This window comes from Lithobates pipiens, unplaced genomic scaffold (genome assembly GCF_037356315.1).
Source record: "Lithobates pipiens isolate NorthernLeopardFrog02 unplaced genomic scaffold, aLitPip1_a1.2 Scaffold_30, whole genome shotgun sequence".
Taxonomy (NCBI): domain Eukaryota; kingdom Metazoa; phylum Chordata; class Amphibia; order Anura; family Ranidae; genus Lithobates; species Lithobates pipiens.
The window spans coordinates 107,854,047-107,873,931 of NW_027507791.1; the positions used below are offsets into that span (position 1 = coordinate 107,854,047).

Below are 19,885 nucleotides of genomic sequence, written 5' to 3' on the forward strand. Positions count from 1 at the left end.
AAAACGGTCCGATAGGAAACATTCCGTCGGAATCTCCGACCGTGTGTACAAGGGCTAACTGTGGCTTTACCATTTTGATGTGTACTGTACTTTTTAGTAGTAAATAGAGGTAGTTAGCAAAGTGCTTGTGGATGATACACTAGATCAGGGATGGCAAACCTTGGCACCCCTGATGTTTTGGAACTACATTTCCCATGATGCTCAACTACACTGCAGAGTGCATGAGCATCATAGGAAATGTAGTTCAAAAATATCTGGGGTGCCAAGGTTTGCCATCACTGCACTAGATGTACAGAATTTCATAAAAGTAGAAAAACATAAATTAACAGACAGTGCCAGGTGATACTGAAATTATGTTTCTGGGTAGGGATGGGCAAATGGTTCGGCCCGAGCATAAGTTCGGGCCGAACTTTGGTTGTTCGTGTGTTCTGCGAACACCAAACAATATGCGGTCTTGGTGGCAAATTTGAAAGCTGCCAGAACACCGTTAAAGTCTATGGGACACTAACATGAAAAATCAAACGTGCTCATTTTAAAGGCTTTTATGCAAGTTAATGTCAGAAAAAGTGTTTGGGGACCCGAGTCCTGCCCCAGTGAACATGTATCAATGAATTTTTTTTTTTTAAACTGAAGTTTTTTTTGGGAGCAGTGATTTTTTTAATGCTTAAAGTAAAACAATAAAAATGAAATATTACTTTAAATATCGTGCCTGGGGGGTGTCTATAGTATGCCTGTAAAGTGGCACATTTTCCCGTGTTTAGAATAGTACCACAGCAAAATTACATTTCTAAAGGAAAAATTAACATTTAAAACTGATCGCGGCTGTAATGAATTGTCGGGTCTCGGCAATATAGATAAAACTCATTGAAAAAAAGAGAATGGGGTCCCCGAACCAAATTTTTTTTTAAAAATTGCGTGGAGGTCCCCCTAAAATCAACACCAGGCCCTTCGGGTCTGATATGGAAATTAAGGGGAACCCTGCGCCAATTTTTTTTTTAAAATGGCATAGGCCCCCCCCCCCAATAAAAAATCCATACCAGACCCTTCCACTGATGTTACGCTATATCAAACAGTGGCTCACATTTTCTTTGAGGACACTTGAGAGGACTGACTTTTTTAAGTTGTTAGCACTTTATATACTAGTGGCTCACGCTGTCACTTTATTTATACACTTGAGAGGACACTTTGAGAAGATTTTTTCATTTGATTTTCGGTCATATTTTGAGTATTTGACTATTATTTATATATGTATTACGTTTTCAGGACACATTTTACTCATCATGCATATATAGCACTGCACTTTATTTGTGAACTTGTTCAACTTAAAGGCCAAGTTCACCTTTGTTCACCTTTTTTTTTTTTTTCTAAATTCGAGTTCCCTCTATAAGGACACGCCTATCTACCCATTCACTCTGTATCCAATTAGGCTGGCCCTAAAAATATTCTGAATAATTTCTGCATGATCCACTAGAAGAGGGAGACATCTCTAACTCAAAACATAGAAAGCATAATACAAGCGTTTAACACTGCAGTGGAACTGAAGGGAAGCAAAGAAAACAAGATCAAAATGGAAAATAACAAAATTTGCATCTATCTTACTTTACTTTGTGGCCTACTGTTGTGGCCACTGCTTAGTGCCATTTTCATTTTTTCGAGAACAAGCAACAGTGCGACCTATAATGCAGCTTCCTGCCCTGGGCTTTGCCATAATAAAAATGTTAACTATGTCTCCTTGTGATCAATGTAATTGAAGGAGGCCGAGTGTCAAAATCCAACATCCAAAATCTTACGTGTGGGCAGGTCTTTTTGGCAGGGCTACCGCTTGTAGTCTTACTTGTAGTCTTCCTCCCCTCTTGCATTTAAATGCATGGCTATGCAGCACAAAATTCATAAGGTTCCCCTGACCTCTAACAGCAGGCCCTGATGTGCAGCTGAGCCCAGTGTGTAGCTAAATCACCTGCCTCCCTTCAGCATGTCAGCCTTCAGTGAAAGACTCAAACTTAATGCTGAGCAACCACTAGAAATCACTGGCCACAATGTGAGTGGTTCTACAACTTCAACAAGATGGGGCAGCATTTAAGGTGCAATTAATATATAAAATATGTGGAAACATTGATTTTAATATTTTGATCATTAAAGGTTTAACTGCCAAGGTATGCACATCCTTGTTTTTTTATCTTGCCTGTTTAATATCAAGGAATGTCGCATTCGTTAAATAAAGTGCAGGAGAATGTTACCAGAAAATGTGCTCTAAAACATTTGATGAATTATATCAAAAAGGACCTTAAACCCAGGCTTTAAAAAGTCTATGATAGCACCAAATTAATAGCTTACTATAATAGTTTCAGTCACATACTTTTTTGGGAGTTTTACTTTCTTAAGATTTTCTTCAGCTGTTTGATTTGAGTGAACAATGAGACATCCCAGAGCAAGTAAAGTTCTGTAAAGAAAAAAAAAGGATTGCTGGTAAAGAAGCATTGCAAATAATATGTACATTCAATGGAAATTTCAGAGTTACAGTATGTCCTTAAAAGCCTAACATAAATAATATGTTGACCACCCCCTGTATATATACTTTACATCACAATATTCAAAATCAGTTAAGGATGGGGGTTAGGTCGACTCACTTATAATGCCATAATATATTAATCATTAAATGTATAGTTTATTATTGGTACACGATTCTTTATATAAAATCATTACAAGAGCAAAAAGATCTCAACTATCATTCTCCTATCTGCATAAAATTACTTTTTACAGGTTTACAATTACCCCAACATGGACATATATTTATTTGTTGCACAATATTAATCCTCTACACACCCTGATTATGGAAAGAAGTACCTACAGAAAAAGTTGGAAAAACCATGTCCTGAGGAAGCAGATAGGTAATCCACGAAACATCTAGATTCATAAATATTACGTATTGGATAACATGGACATGGCCCTCCTAACCCTTTAGTATTGAATTGTATTGTCGCTGTATTGTCTCCCTTTATAGTGTAAAGTGCTGTGCAAACTATTGCCGCTATATATATCCTCAATAATAATAATAATTTGATACACAATATTGATACTCTATATACCCTGGTTGTGGAAAGAGTTACCTACAGAAAAAGTTGGAATATCCATGTCCTAAAGAAGCAGATAGGTAATACACAAAACACAAAGGAGTTGATTTACTAATATCGGAGAGTGCAAAATATGGTGCAGCTGTACATGGTTTCCAATCAGTTTCCAACTTCTGTGTGTTCATTCAGCTTTGACAAAAAAACAACCTGGAAGCTGACTGGCTGATTTTGCACTCTCCAGTTTTAGTAAATCAACCCCATAGACCATACACATGTGGGGATATCCATAAATTATATTACATATCAGATAAAAATGAGACCACATTGGGTTATTGTTAAACCTGTTAAAGGTCATTTTATGCAGACAGAAAGCAATTTGAGATTCCTTTGTCCTTATTTTATGTAAACTGAATTTTGTAGCAATTATAGTTTGTGCCTTTACAATTGATATGTTATGGCATTATATGTGTATTGACTTAAAGGGGTTGTAAACGCAAGATAAATTAAGATAAAAAGCCTTCTCTGTGCAGTAGCCCCCCTCAAACCCCCTAGCACTTACCCGAGGTCCCTCTATGTCTAGTGATGTCCACAAGTGTCTTGGCCATTCAAAATTCTCCTTCCTGATTGGCTGAGACATAGCAGTGGCGCCACTGGCTCCCGCTGCTACAATCAAATTCAGGTGATCAATCAGTGGAGAGAGGGGGCAGGGTCAGGGTCAGGTTGGGGCTCTGTGTTTGAATGGACACAGGGAGCTGTGACTCAGCTCTCTATAGCAAGCTGCTTGCAGTGGGGGCACTCAACAGGAGGGAGGGGCCAGGAGCACAGAAGATGGAACCGAGAAGAGGAGGATTCAGGCTGCTCTGTGAAAATCCACTACACAGAGCAGGTAAGTATAACATGTTTCTTTTTTTATAGGAAAAAAAAACGAGCCTTGACAATCACTTTAAACCCCATCTTCAGTTCATAATGAACTATAATGAACTGATATGTAGAAAAATAATGTCATTTTTTTTGTATTCTGTCCAGCTATTCTAGCCAGAAAGGTAATACCATTATTTCCTATCTAACTTTGCACCATTCCTGCAAGGGGACTATGAAACAGTATTGGAACTTTGCTGAGGTCGTTTTTGTACTCTTCTCTTCCTCCTGAAAGCTGCCATTGTCAAAAGCCAGACTCTGTACTGACCACCAAAGTTTTTTTAATTTTACAGCTGAATAGCAGATGGGGCATAAACTCTGCTTAGTAAGATATCAAGGCCCTATGTACAGTGTAGCCTTTGGATGAAAGGATGCCACTATGGAAAAGGGATAGTCTAAATACTAGCTTTGGAAATTAAAGGCACCACAGGTTACTTTGGTACATTTTAAGCCAGGGTTCTTTTTAAACTGCATTCAATTATTCAGTGTTTTATCTCATTTATCACACTAAAAGTCATTTAAATACATTGCATAATTTTATTAAATACATGCATTTTGTTTTACATTCCATGCAGTGAATTGAAAAGGCATTATCTTATCAACACCAGCACTGAATAATGTATTTTAAGCAAGTATTTCAGTTTTAACACTGTCATTTCAAGATGAACAACATTTTGGGAACTGTTGCTACTAGCGTTGGAGTGCAATAAACTCAGAAAATTTGTAGCTCTGGTAAATTCAAATAACTGTGCTAATGCAGGTACCCAATATACATATTAGCCCACTTAAATTGCAATTCAGAGCGCATATCTATACTAGAGATGAAAACATACTTTAAAGTCTCTGTTGACATTTGTAGATTGTAGTTCTTCTCTGTTTCTGGTAGCTTTGAGAATTCTACCAAACAAGGATGCTGGCGTTTATTATCATCTCGCACCTACAACACATTTGGAGAATCATTCATTTAAATGTAAAATATTCACACAATACTAGTACTAGATCAAGACACCTTTTCAGTTACTACTACTTCTTACTTCCTATTTCTATGTCTGAAAATGAGAAGTTTGAAGACCACATAAAATATACAAAGCCACAGACCAAGGGAATTTGAAAACATTGTTGAGGTATTTGGCAAATCCTAGTGACCTGGGGTCTGGAACACCTTCTTTGCTGAGTTAACCCTCTAAGCTCTCTGTAGCCCACTTTAGGTTCTTCCACACAGATATGTAATAAAGCGACAAGTCTCTGAGGTGTAATTTAGTCATGCAGTCCCACAGTGCCACAATGAATATTCCCACAGCCATTCTTGTTGTCAAGGGTAATGGTGGTGATGACTTTCATCGAGCCCCTGGTTGGGTGGCAAAAATGTAGTACCCCTCCTGCATGGGGTAGAGCAGTGGACTCACCTCCAGCAGGGAGAAGGCTAGCATTTACCTCAGGGTGGATCCAAAGCGTTAAACAACAAAGCAACAAGGGCTTCCAGACTCCATTAATTTAAAGAATTGCCAAGATCCGCTGAGGGTGGATACTGATCCCCCTCCAGCAGACATCTATCAGGTTCTTTCACCTTGACAGGCATACCATCCTCAATCAGACAGGGCAGCTTGAATAATCCTGTGCCCCATAGGACTCGGACGTACACGGCACAAACACTTGCACACATCCTTCCCATGCCACAGGCTAGGGAACAGAGAGAGTCACCAGGTCATTCCCCAAGATTGTATAGCCTCTGCCAGCATGCGCCACTGTAGGAAACTACTAGTGAGAGCCAGAAGGAATATAAAGACTCAACAGCACATTTGCTACCATCCCAGAACTATGGCCCTAAGTGCCACTGAGTGCCACATAGTGGCAGTAGCAGGGTACCCCAGCAATTCTAGAAACATAGAAAAGTCATGGCACACCGTGTAGTCCATCGAGTCTTCCCATTTGTCTTCATTTTTTGTTTTGTTTTTTTGTTTTTTACGCTAACTTTTTTGTCTGAGTTTGTCCCAAGTATGTTTGTCCCAAGCATGTTTGAAGCCATTTACTGTTGACTTTCTCACTATCTCTGCTGGAAGTTTATTCCAAGCATCAACTACTCTTTCAGTAAAATAATACTTTCTCAAATTAGTTTTAAACTTTCCTCCATAGGCGAGAACATAGATGAGAAGCCAAATGAGAAGCTACAAACTGTCCCAGGAAAACGACTACCCAGGAAAGGTCCATTTACTAGATGCCTGTTTAATTTAGGATGGCTATACTTATATTCCCTAAAATTATGCACAAATGACTATGAGGACTAAATACTGTGATAAATGGACACAGAATGAGCGACATTAACAAGCACAGACTGCAATAGATACTGCATGTATAGTATATTGATGGATAGGAATTGGCAGTAAAGAACAGTACAGTACAGTAGCTATAAAGTGAGCAGACATTGATCAAAGTTGTTAGAGAGTATACAAACAGTGTATGTGAGAATGTGCTGTTTATACAAAATAAAATTTACAGAAAGTACCAAGCATAATTAAAAAAAGAGGTTATTATAAGTTAATAACATCAATGGTACATGTCATATATAATATTACAGAACAACAGTAAACTAACAGGAAATTATCAACATATTGGTACCTTTCCATAAATCCATCCAAGCTCAATTTTGTTCATGCCCCAAAGTTCATGAATATTTTCTGCTAGCTTGTCTCGAATCTTCTCAAGGTGAGGTGGTAAAACAATCTACAAAAAATGCAAACTTTGTCAATAAGCACGTTGAGGGGTGTATTTACCAACAGCCACAAAAAAGGAATATTGCCTGATTTACAAACACATTCATAAATATGTATTATTACATAAAAAATTCAGCAACATATACATTTGGCTTGCTTTCCCCCAGAAACCCTGACCACATAATAGTCAGCTTATAAATAGCACATTATAGTTCATGAGACATGGAACTGAACATTCACATTTTTATGTACTAGGAATAATATCTTTCTACATAAAAGTATTGTCTAACACATAAACCATAACATATAAATGAATAATGAATGTGTTCACTAAGCTAAAAGAATGTTTTCAGATACCCATTTAGCTTAATTTCACCTTAGGAAGCATTGTACATGTACAACTTGTAGTGCTCTTCCATTGTGAACACATTCTCCTTAGTCATTGTTATATCATGGTAATCAGCATTGAGAGGATATCACTCTAAAGCCCAATACACACTATCAGATTTTTATCATTATATGGTTTTGGTAAATCTGAAGGCAAAAATCAGCAGACAATCTGATAGTGTGTATGGGGCTTAACAGCCACAATAAAAAAAAACTTTTTGTTAGTAGAGTGGACAACTCTGTAGTTGTTTATGGCTGTGTCTCCGGTAGGGAGGTTTTCCCCACATACCATTCCAACAACAAATGTTTTCCAAAATCGAAAATAAAATAAATAAATATTTGGCTAATATTTTGCTGTTTGCTGTTAATTGAGCTTTCGCCTGATGAATAAAGCTGGTTGTGAAAGAAACAATAAAATGCTATACCTGGCTGGTGTCAATAGGACATGGGATGAATGAGGCTTGTGAAAGAAAGTGTGTTGTGCCCAACAAATCCCGAACTCCTTCACAATCCCTCTTGTACTCTTTCACAGGCTCCACTCTCATCTTCTCTTTTGGTAATAAGGCTTCATAGCATGGGGCATAGCCAGCAGGAGGTAAAAACTTAAATTCGCCATGCCGACCACCAAGAAGAAAGCGAACCCTAAAGTATAATACATAAAAATATTAATATGATTTTAGTTGCTATAAGTTGCTCTAAGTCTTATCATGCCAGCAGTAAAAATAGCTCCAAGGCCTAGTTCCACTTCTAAAGTTAAAACATGCATTTATATCATGTAGATGAAACATTCTTCATTTTGAGAACAATTAACATATGTCTTGTTTGCAATTCAAACCTGTTGCTGATTCTTCTGCTGGAAACATTACATAAATTGCAGCAAGCAGGATTTTATAGCATTGGTTGAAACAATACCATTGAAAATAATAACACCAAGCCCTCAAATTAGTTTTAGGCACAGTTTAACAGCATGGGAAGGAATACCTAAAATTAAGAACTAAAGTGGTTGTAAAGGCAGAAGGTTTTTCTTATCTTAATGCATTCAATGCATTAAGATAAAACGCCTTCTGTGTGCAGCAGCCTCCCCAGCACTCCCTAATACTCAAATGAGCCTCATCGCAGTCCAGTGATGTCCATGAGTCCTTCAGACATCCTTGACTCTCCCTACTGAGTGACTGAGACACAGCAGTGGCGCCCATTGGCTCCCACAGCTGTCAATCAAAGTCAGTTAGCCAATAGGGAAAGAGAGGGGGCGGGCCAAATGACAGCTCCATGTCTGAATGGACGCACGGAGCTGCAGCCCGGCTCAGGTGCCCCCCATAGCAATCTGCTTGATGTGGGGGCACTTGACAGGAAAGAGGGGCCAACAGCAGCAATGAGGGACCCGAGAAGAAGAGGATTCAGGCTGCCCTGTGCAAAACCACCACACAGAGCAGGTAAGTATAACATGTTTGTTGTTAATTTTTTTTTTTTTTAAACAAGACTTTACAATCACTCTAAAAAAGTAGAACTGTAGGGATTTTTTTTTACATTTTGGATAGAGTAGGGGAGGGTTATAACCCCTGTTAGTTTATTGTTTTCCATATCTGTCCCATTGGGGAGATTTAACTTCAATTTCTGTCCCATAGGCAAACATGAAGTGAGAGGAAATCCATGCAAATTAAGGGAATCCTTGGGGACCCTGAGGTCACCAGAACTAGTGTCCCCATTGGAAGGTTTCATCTCTATTACTTTTCTGGGAACAACTCAAATTTTGGGATTTTATTTTACTTTCAATGATAGTGCTAAACATGACTTATTAGAGAGGGTGAAGCTCCCTAATGCCGCGTACACACGGTCAAACTGTATGACATACTTAGTCTGGCGGAAAAGTACGCCAGACTGTCCGTCGGAATTTCCGAACGGGCTACTTGCCCACACATGGCACTTTTTGAGCGGACTAATACGGCGTACTAAGTCCGCCGTACTATCCACCCTACTTTTGAAATGAACGGACTCGCCCACACACGCAGAGGAAAGTCCGCTCATTTCGAGCGCGTCTCCAGGTAAGCGGGGCCCGCGAAGGAGACGTCGCTGGCCCCGCCGCCTGGTATGGACTTAAAGGGGAACCCCAACGCCGAAAAAAATCGGCGTGGGGGTCCCCCCCAAGTCCACAACAGACCCTTGTCCGAGCACGCTACCCGGCCGGCCAGGAAAGGGGGCGAACGAGCGCCCCCCCTCCTGAGCCGTACCAGGCCGCGTGCCCTCAACATGGGGGGGAGCCTTGGGGAAGGGGGGCCGCGCGGCCCCCCCACCCCAAAGCACCTTGTCCCCATGTTGATGAGGACAAGGGCCTCTTCCCGACAACCCTGGCCGTTGGTTGTCGGGGTCTGCGGGCGGGGGGCTTATCGGAATCCGGGAGCCCCCTTTAATAAGGGGGCCCCCGGATACCGGCCCCCCACCCTATGTGAATGAGTATGGGGTACAATGTACCCCTACCCATTCACCTGTAAAATAAAAGTACAAAAAAAACACAAAACACGAGATAAAATACTTTATTGCACAGCTCCGGGGGTCTTCCATCTTCGGGGGTCTTCTCGCCGGACTCCTCCGCTATCTTCTTGTAGCTCTTTTGCTAGCGGAGGAGTCCGGCTTTCTTCCTCGCCGCCGGCCTCTTCTCCCGACTTCGGGGGTCTTGTCCCCCTCTTCGGTTCTTCTGCCGGGCCACCGCGCCTTCTTATAGCTCTTTTACAGGCGGTGGCCCGGTCTTCTGTCGCCGCCGCTGCCGCCTTCCGTTCTTCTTCTTCTTCTTCTCCTTCTTCTCCAGGAGATGTTGACTCGACGATCTCTCTGGCCACAATGCCAGGGCCGCGCTGCGCGGCCACTTATATAGGGACAAGGGGCGGTGTCACATGGCAACAAACATTACAAACATGGAATCCACTGTATTTCACTGATCGTATAGTGAGTCCTGCTGTTGTTTTTGCATGTTGTCTATGGGACCGGCAGACTCTGTTTTGTTATTATGCGTGGAGCATATAGTGACAGAGTATATCAGCAGCAAACCATGGGTATTCAAGATAACATCCAAACATTTCACATCAGAGGGACAAAGTCCAGCAATTTGGGGCCACGCTAGACCCCTTTGTCTAAGCATGTGATCACATCACACGTCTGATGAAGGGGTGCTGTTTTGACTATTTTCAATACTGAGTTTTAGGCATGCCTTGTCACAGCCTTATACTGTGCCTAAAACAAATTTTAGAGCTAGGTATTATTTTAAGTGGTACAGTTTATGGGTCATTCTGGCCAGAAAATGCTCAGCCACTTACTGGTAATTTCTGCTCTTTTCTGCCCCCATTTCCAGTCACTATGGTGGGCTGCCTTGCTGGCCAACTGGAATGTATAGAACGAAGGAGAGGCAGACAGTACAAGAAAGTGACAAAGTTTTAGAACAACCCGTGACTGCTGGTTTTGATGTTTGCACATTATACCTGTTGACAATTTTTTGCTTAAACTAACAGAATGAAAGTTATAAATAAAGCTGAAATCCAGAAAAAGCAAATACAATCTATATACAGTGTATTATTACTTGAATCCTGGTGTCCTTTGTGTGCAGCTTCTTCGTCAGCAAGAAGAACAGTGTACAGCACAGTAGTAAAATCAATAAATCTCTTTGACCATGGAAAAAAATAATTTATTGGATATAAAACTCACTTGACTCCAGCAGAGAAGCTCACTGCTGGAAAAAATAGGCCTTCGGTATTGAAGTTTTCAAACATGCCTTGGACAGGTTGGCCGTTAATGCGAAATGAAATGCTGGGCACTCCTAGGTCTAGGCAGCAGCTGACCACATCATCAGAAGCTAGTAAGTGCTGGTTAGTTGAAGCCACTGCTCTTGGTACTCGACCTATAGAAAGAAATTGAAGAATAATAGCTAGGTCTCTAAAGTAGAGTATTTTTCTATGCGACTGATCAAAGTACTGAAGTTCTCAAGCTCTAGGACATTTTAAACACAAAATACATAGACGATTTGATTGCAAACAGCATCATAATCTTCCCTCTTTCATGTGAGTCAACAATAAAGCATGTTGGCTAATTTTTGCTCTTCACACGTCAAAGCTAAGAACAGGAAAGAAGGCACGTGGAATGAATCACAGGTGTCATGTTGTGAATCATGCACCTAAGGATTAAACACAGGCAACTAAAGAGACAGTTTCTGTTCCTCTCCTGTCCTAATTTAGTGATTTGAAATAAAAAATAAAAAGCATTAAATATAAAATCAACACACAATTCAGACTATAATAAACCATAAAAAGTTTCTATATGAAAATTTAGGCATGCATTGTTACAGCAGGTAGGGTAGGGGCTCTCTGTACAGATAATCTTTATTATTACAGTAGGTGCTGTTATAACAGCAGTCTTAAGCCCCATACACACTATCAGATTATCTGCTGATTTTTGTCTTCAGATTTAGAAAAAACATGTAGTGCAAGGGCTTGCCTGATTGCATACACATTGAAACTCCTAAGGTTTGACCTCATAGTATCTGGTTTTGGTAAATCTGAAGTACAACTGCGGCGGTTGGTTGGGAAGGGGTTAAAGAATGTTGCAGCAACTAGTGATGCTTGAAAGGATTGCAGAATAATCATGTTTGTCACTATTTATACTCCTTAAAACCTGCAGTAACATCAGTAAAACTGTTAAACAATGACTATTTACTGCTGTAGGTATTTGCCCAGAATAATCCCTCATTCATAAGTACTCACCTAGCCCTCCCTATTTCCAAAGCCATTAACACCACATGCTAAAACTTTCACAAATAACTGGATGCAAGTATGTGTTGTGTTCCATTCTAGTTATCTAAAATGCAGTGGCGGCTTGTGCTCCATTTTTTGGGCCCTGCTCACCAGGCCCGCTTGCCAGCCCCAATCGCAAGCCCACCAGCCCCGCACTTATCCCATCCAGGTCTCGGGCGGCTTTGGCAGCCTCCTCAGCTTCTCCTCCCGGCCAATCCAGTCCATTCTCCTCACGGCCAATCCAGTCTCAGAACCCGCTTCCTGTCCTGATTGGCAGGGAGGAGAAGTAGGAAAACAATAGCGACTGTTGATTCACTATTGTCACAAGTGGGTGGACTAGTTTTTTAAGTCAATTCTTAGAGCCTCCGGCTCTAATCACATCCTTTGCAGAAAAAAAAACCCTGTAGAATGCGTCCGGCGCCCTACATGGCGATTTGGGGCCGGGTGCATAAAGATTAGGGGGGCAATGCCCCTGCGCCTTTATGGATGGGCCGCCACTGCTAAAATGGGTTAATCTCTCAACCAACAGTGTATTCCATTTGCTTATAGTCAATTGAGTCTCCACTAAATGTAGCGTTAGTAACTGAACTTTCTAATTATAGTCACTAATATGTTGTTTCTATGAATTAACAAAAAAATACTTATTTATCTTGTCCTTTTGTAATACATTTGTCACACAACAAAAAGGTACAAATTAGATATGTGAGAATTTCTATGATTTCATTGTTTATCAAGGATTTACATTTTACAGAAACAGAGTGGGGAAGATTTACTAAAACTGGTGCACACAGAATCTGGTGCAGCTGTGCATAGTAACCAACCAGCTTCTAACTTTAGCTTGTTCAAATAAGCTTTGACAAAGAAGCCTAGAAGCTGACTGGCTATTATGCGGAGCTGTACCGGATCCTGCAAGCACCAGTTGTAGAAAAATCTCTCCCATTGTGTTGGTACAGTTATATATGTATGTATTCCGGTCATGAGTCACAATGTGCAGGAATATTGTGTGGCTTAAGAAAAGTCAGGCTCCTTTGTGATCTCCTGACAACATTTGCAGGTGTACAACCAAAAGAGAACTAATTAATGGGAACATGGTGGGTGCCTCAAAAAGGGCCACCAAACATTGCCTAATTAAGACTATTTTATTTATTTTAACATCAAGCTATTTTTTCCAATCAACAGCACCCTTGCAAAATATCAATGGTTGCCACCTCACGTTGGGGGTTATTTATTAAAGGCAAATCCACTTTGCACTACAAGGGTAAACTACAAGTGCAAAGTGCACTTGAAATTGCACTGTAAGTGCACTTGGAAGTGCAGTCGCTGTAAATCTTAGGCCGCGTACACATGGGCGGATTGTCTGCCCAACTTAGTCCGCTGAACCGCGTTTCAGCGGACAATCCACTCGTGTGTGGGCTTCAGCGGACTTTTTCAGCAGACAGTCTGACGGACTAAGTCTTTCGGAATTTCCATAATTTTGTCCGTCCAAACTTGGTTTTGTCCGTCCAAACTTGGTTTCAGCGGACAGTCCGCTCGTGTGTAGGCAAGTTGGACGGACTAAGTATGGCGCATGCTCAGAAAGGATTTACACGGCCGAAGGTTGCATTGCAGTGTATTGGACGTCGTATTTCTAGTCCCGTCGCACGTGCTGTATACGTCATCGCGCAAGCTTTCAGCGGACTGTCTGTTCATCGTGTGGGGTCAAGTCCGTTCATTCAAAAGTTGAACAGACTGTCTGTCGGATTGTCTGACGAACTTAGTTGGGCAGACAATCCGCCCGTGTGTACGCGGCCTAAGAGGGACATGCAAGGAAAATAAAAAAATAGCATTTTAGCTTGCACGGGATTGGATAATAAAATAAGCAAAGCTTCCCCTCATTTAAGATCTACCCCTCAGATTTACAGTGACTGCACTTCCAAGTGCACTTTCAGTGCAATTTCAAGTGCACTTTGCACTTGTAGTTTGCGCTTGTAGTGCAAAGTGGACTTGCCTCTTTTTGTTTGAGAGGACCATGTTCTCCATGTTGGTGATAGTGTTTATATGTCCAAGCTGCTGAGCTATTGCATACTTGTTATTGTGCAGAAGAAAAAGAATGTCAATGATTTCTGCAAATGAATCAGTATTTATGATAATAATTCAACAATTGATGTAACAGCAGCCAATTTTAAAACAAATGTTACTACCTTCAAATTGTATATTAGATAAACTATTCATACTTTATGAATTATCAATATTTAAAATAATGTAGAAAGACACTTACCAGACCACAAGTGGAGACCATCAAAGCCATAGGAGAAAAGGTCATCACCTACACCATTACCTCCCCATCCTTCACCTCCTCCAGGATATGGAGCGTAACCTGAGGTTGAAGCCCAGCCAACACGCAAATGAGTTGGCTCTGGTGTCAAATAGGGATCTACTTGATCAATAATCATTTCAAAGTACCACTTTTTGTATTGAGCTGAGCCATCTGCCACACCCAGGAAGATGTTTGGTCTCATGCTGAAAGACATATGAAAACACCCATATGGTTATATTTGAATATTATAGTCATTTAAAGGAAATTGTATTTAATATGGTGCAAAGTACCACATGTGCTTAAAGCAACTCTTCACCCTAAAATGAAAGTTCCCTCCTATCCACCCTTCTCCCCCCCAGCTACACAAATAGAGCACTTTTTTTATGTTTATTTACCTTTTTTTTTCTTCAGTAAAAGTGTTCCACCCTGCCTTTCCATGCATGTCACTTGCCTAGGCGAGGTCCTCTATGCACCCTGTGCCTCCAGGGATATGCACATCGCATATCCCAGGAGGCATAGCCCTACATTGACAAAGGAGGAGAGGGCTGGACCTATCAGTAGGCTCATCAACTGAACCCGGAACAGCCAGCCGTCTCCCTATGATGTCACATCAGAAGATGGCAGTGTGGTACAGAGCAGGGGCTGTGGACATGTCAGCAGGACAATGCTGATTCCACTGGGTGGGTGAATATCTGAATTGTGAAGAAAACAACATCTGGTAAGCAGGGGTCAAAAACAAAAAAAGGGGGGAGGGGAGGCTGAAGATCTGGTTTAAGTCTTACACTATAGGATCTATGTATAAAAAAAAATTGCTGAATGAATGTGACCCACATCCACATACAAAAGTTCCAACAAAACTGCCTGTATTCTGTGTTATATAATTATCTTCTATGAATATAAACGATATCTGACAACTAGTGTACAAAATTCCTTTTTTTTCCCGTTTGAAGTATTTAAAAACAAATACCACATTATGGCCACTATAGGGCACATACGATCATGCAAGATAATTATATAACATAGAATATGATACGTTTATTTGGAATTGTGCTGATGTGTATCACATTTGTTCAGCCATTACAGATAATACAATACATTATAGGACATTATAGGTCAGTAGATAATGCATGTTAAAGTAAAATAAATATTTATGATGAGAAACAAATTTATATTCCAAGGACAGGAAAAGAAGGAAAGTTGTTAAAGTAAAAAAAAAAATATATATATATATATATATATATATATATATATATATATATATATATATATAAAAAAAAAGGTAAGCTGAGAACATTCAATCATATTCTAACTTTTGACTAAGCAACAATATGTCTAATAATTAGCAACAATCACCATTGTATTAATCCGAAACTAAATACATAATTATCATGTATAATAAAGCCAAACTCTAAGCCCTTGTACACACGGTCAGACATTCTGACAACCAAATCCGTTGGATTTTGTCCGACGGATTTTGTCCAACGGATTTTGTCCGAAACTGTTGCATACACGTCGGACAAAGTTGTCGGAAAATCTGATTGTACATAACGTGATGACATTATTTCGTTACGACGGGACTACGTTCAAGCTAGTAGCCAATAGCTTTGGTCTAGGAATTTGATCTGAGCATGCGTGGCACTTTGTCCGTCGGAGTAGGCTACACATGATCGGAGTATGTCCGATTGGAGCATTTTGTCGGAAAATTTTACCGGCAAGTTGGATATTCCGACGGAAACAGTCCGATGGAGACCACACACAGACGGAATATCCAACAAAACGGTCCGATAGGACACATTCCGTCGGAATCTCCAACCGTGTGTACAAGGGCTTAGAATCATTCTGCCTCCCACCTATTCCCTCTCATCAGTCTCTAACTAATTGCTAAAAAAAATAGCAACCCTTTCTAAAAGCTCTTTATACTTACCTGTATCCGTTGTCATGTAATGCACCATCCTAAGCCTTCTCGTCTTCTGTTTAGATCCTGCATGGGTCCTTCTTCAGGTTTCTACATCAATGTCTGTGTGTTGCTGACACTTATTATTGGACAGCCAGTGAACCTCAGGATTGAGGAGAAAGCAAATTTACTTACCTGATCTTCTGCTCCAGGAGGCTTTGTCCTTGCTGCTAGACTGGTGCCCACAGCTTCTTCTTCTGCACACTCCAGGGCACATATCTTGCACTGGATGTGAGGACATCAAGGAATTGTTCACAAGCCAAAGCATAGGGGAGAGTGCTGGCTGCTGAGGGAGCGGGGGTTTGGGTAAGTAAAATGGCATCTCCCAGCCCCCCAGACATTATTGTGCATTTTTACCCTGCAGTGGAGGGGCAGAGCCTGACTAAAAGAAGCCCATCAGAGAACAACTTATAACATGAAAGGCCTGACCAAGATCCCTCACAGGAGGATCATCAGCATTTTTTTAAAAGAAAAGCTTCAGATTTTAGGCTATTGAAAACTAGTTAAAAATATGTTAACATGGTAAAGCTTACATGAGATTTTAGTGATTGGGTTTAAATACACTTAAATTGAGAATTATACCTTTTTTTAATATTTTGTAAAAACACTGGTACATCTGATTTTTGTGATTGTGAAGCTCAAAGGAGAGGATGATTAATGTGGATTTGGTAAGTTATATTAAAAGAACAGTGGATGATTAAATCAATACAAAAATGTTTTCAAAATATTGAGTTGATCATGAACAATGACAGATGAATTCAATTAATAGAATGCTAATAATCTGTAAAATAAAACTGGCTGAACACTTGGAATATTATGAATTAGTTAAATATTTTAGTAAAATTGCTCCAAAAGACAATGATGATAAAACAAGAATGCCAGCTGAAGATAAATACAATATATAATGTTGTAAGATCACCCAATGTAACAACAGAAGTTCAAATTCTACCTGGTGACATCATTAACCAAGCGGGTTTGTAACAATAAATCTCTCCTGGGCAGCAAGTTGTCACAAATGAGGTTCTGATTTGTACGTACTGCAACTCCATTGCAAACACACAGAGAGCAAAGGACATCCAGGACCTGAAAAATTAAACAAATTATGAAGAATACATAAAGCAACAAGTGTAGAGTCAAGTAACAGTTATCACTTCTGCTCCACTATGAATCATTTTGCCTCCAGAAATTGGGGTTGATTTACTACAAATAGGCTGTTCACTTTGCACGAGAAGCTGCACTTTGCAATGGGATTTTCCCCAAAGCTTAGTGAATGTGGTGAAATTGCAAATAATATCCAATCACATGCAAGGGAAAAAAACAACAAGACAACATGTTTGCTTGCACATGGCTGAATAATAAAAGTCAGTAGAGCTTCACATCATTCACTAAGCTCTGGGGAAGATTCCTTTGCAAAGTGCAACTTATAAAATAAATAGACCATCAATCTTTAGTAAATCAACCTCTTTAAATATTCAAGAGCATATAAGGCACTTGCCTCATAAAGACAGCAAAAACACAGAAATTGTGACTTACCTGTAAACTCTATTTCTTAAAGTATAGTACAGGACACACAGTCACAGGCATTGTTTTCATATACCATGGTGTAAAGGATTGTACCTTCAGGTGATTGGACACTGGCAAGCTTTTGAGGACACGCTCCTCATGAATACCTCCCCTATAACCATACTCTACTTCAGTCTTCACTTTTGAGGCAAACCATTCAGAATAATTAGAAGAGTTTAGTGGGTATGGCTTGTGCTCTGTACTGATCGCAAAGAAATGGTATTTACAGGTAAGTTAAAATTGCTCTGATTTTAAACTTACAGTACAGAACATTTTTTTCATATACCATGGGACCTCCTCAAGCAAAGAATATAAGGGTGGGCAACAGCTAGGAAAACAGAACTTTACCAATGGACCCAAAGAACCTTGCAGTTGAAACTGCATCAGCAAAAGATTGGATACCCATCTGGTAAACTTTTGAAAAAGTATGAAAAGAATTTGGGCGACAGAGGCTTGATGCCTAAAGGCCCAGAGTACTCCAACAGATCTTGTGGAGTGTACATGTGAGTGCTCAGGCAGAGGTTTTTGTTTTAGAGCATAGGCTGTAGTAATCAAATTCCTTATCAACCATTGAATGGTGGATTTTGAAATGAGGTGCCCTCTACTAGTACCCAAGGAAAAGACAAATAGGGAATCTCTTTGTCTGATGGAAGTAGCAGCTTTTACATACACTCTAAAGGCTCTGACTATATCCAGGCAATGTAGCAAGATTTCCTTTGGGTGCTTAGGAGCAGGACACAAGGATGGTAGAACAGTGTCCGTATTAAGATGGAATACTGACAGCACCTTTGGAAGAAAGGTGATGCATTTAACAGACATTATGACCACCAGATAGGCTAATTTGCTGGCAAGAATCTCCAAAGAAATATCCATGCTGGATTCAAAGAGTGGTTCCTGCAAGGTAGAGAGAATCAAGTTAAGGTCCCAGGGAAGCTGCAAATGGGGCCTCATATGAGAAACGCCTTGAATAACCTTTTTTCTTATAAGGGAATAAGAAGCCAAAGGCCTTTGGAAAAGGATAGATTAAACAGAAATGTGCCCCTTCAGGGTGCTAAAGGTTCTGGTTAAAGGGGTTGTAAAGGTACGTGTTTTTTCACCTTAAAGCATTTTATGTCAATCACATCCAATGACGCAGCACGCCGGGGGCGGGGCCGAGTGATACAGTGAGCGGATATGTCCCACCGGTTGTATCACGGGTTCGTGCCCACAAGCACTCCACACCATGTGAGGGAGCTCGCATGAAGGTGTTGAGTCCTTGTGGGGGGGGAGCAGAGACAGCCGCCGAGGGACCCCAGAAGACCAGGTTCTAGGCAACTCTGTGCAAAACGAGCTTCACAGTGGAGGTAAGTATAACATGTTTGTTATTTAAAAAAAATAAAAATATCTTTAGTGATCCTTTAAGGTCTGTTTGTAGGAAGGTCAGAATGCGGGGAACAGAGTAATCTCTGGGATTAAAGTGATTACATTCACACCAGACATGTTTACTCTCAGCTTTCAAGATATGAATAGCAATTCTACTGCCTCCCTTCTCTCCCACCTATGTGAAATAGTACAAGATGAACTTGCTAAAGCTACCACTATTATCACCTATTAAACAGGAGTTGTGGGAACTATGACATCGCACAGTATTTCTGGAAAATAGAATGGACGCAGCTACATCAATCCTAGAATGCCATAAACAGGACACAAACATTACATTGAGAGATCTGGCTTTTTCACTAAATCAAATAGATTTTGAAAACAGAGTCCGTAGATGTAACATTTGCATCAGAAGCTTTCCAGAAGCAATAGAGAATCTCTCAGATACTGTAATGACCTTGCTTCAAGAACTAACTCCTGATATCCCTATTGAACGCCTTGAATTTGGTCCTAAACGTGATTCTGGACCACCTTGAGACATCATTGCATTTCTTTCAATCAAAAGAATGTATTATGAAAGCAGCCTGCAACTCTCCCACTCTCCTTTTTAAGGCTTTAAATATAATCTTTATACTGACCTTTCCAAACAAACCTTATTAAAATGGCGTACCTTACGCTCCTACTTGCAAGTTCTTCATACATCACAAATTTGCTATAAATGGGCATTTATAGGAAAAGACTATCAAGCCTGGAGATTTATGCTCCTACTTTCAAGATATGGGTTTTCATCTTCCACAGAATTCCTCAGAAGATACCATAAATTCAAGCCCTAAACCACCATCTACTGTAAA

General features: G+C 40.3%; 1 protein-coding gene across 8 annotated transcripts in view; it reads right to left on the bottom strand.

The window, feature by feature from the left end:
* Positions 1 to 19,885, bottom strand: part of RYR3 (ryanodine receptor 3) — a 1,008,486-nt gene that overhangs the window by 641,542 nt on the left and 347,059 nt on the right. For all 8 annotated transcript variants that reach the window (XM_077464742.1, XM_077464741.1, XM_077464740.1 and 5 more), the window contains 7 exons: positions 17,062 to 17,195; positions 14,120 to 14,361; positions 10,781 to 10,973; positions 7,513 to 7,729; positions 6,606 to 6,710; positions 4,823 to 4,926; positions 2,357 to 2,440 (listed from right to left, as the gene is read on the bottom strand). In XM_077464742.1, the coding sequence (XP_077320868.1) occupies positions 2,357 to 2,440; positions 4,823 to 4,926; positions 6,606 to 6,710; positions 7,513 to 7,729; positions 10,781 to 10,973; positions 14,120 to 14,361; positions 17,062 to 17,195 (1,079 nt within the window). The remainder of the gene's footprint in view (positions 1 to 2,356; positions 2,441 to 4,822; positions 4,927 to 6,605; positions 6,711 to 7,512; positions 7,730 to 10,780; positions 10,974 to 14,119; positions 14,362 to 17,061; positions 17,196 to 19,885) is intronic.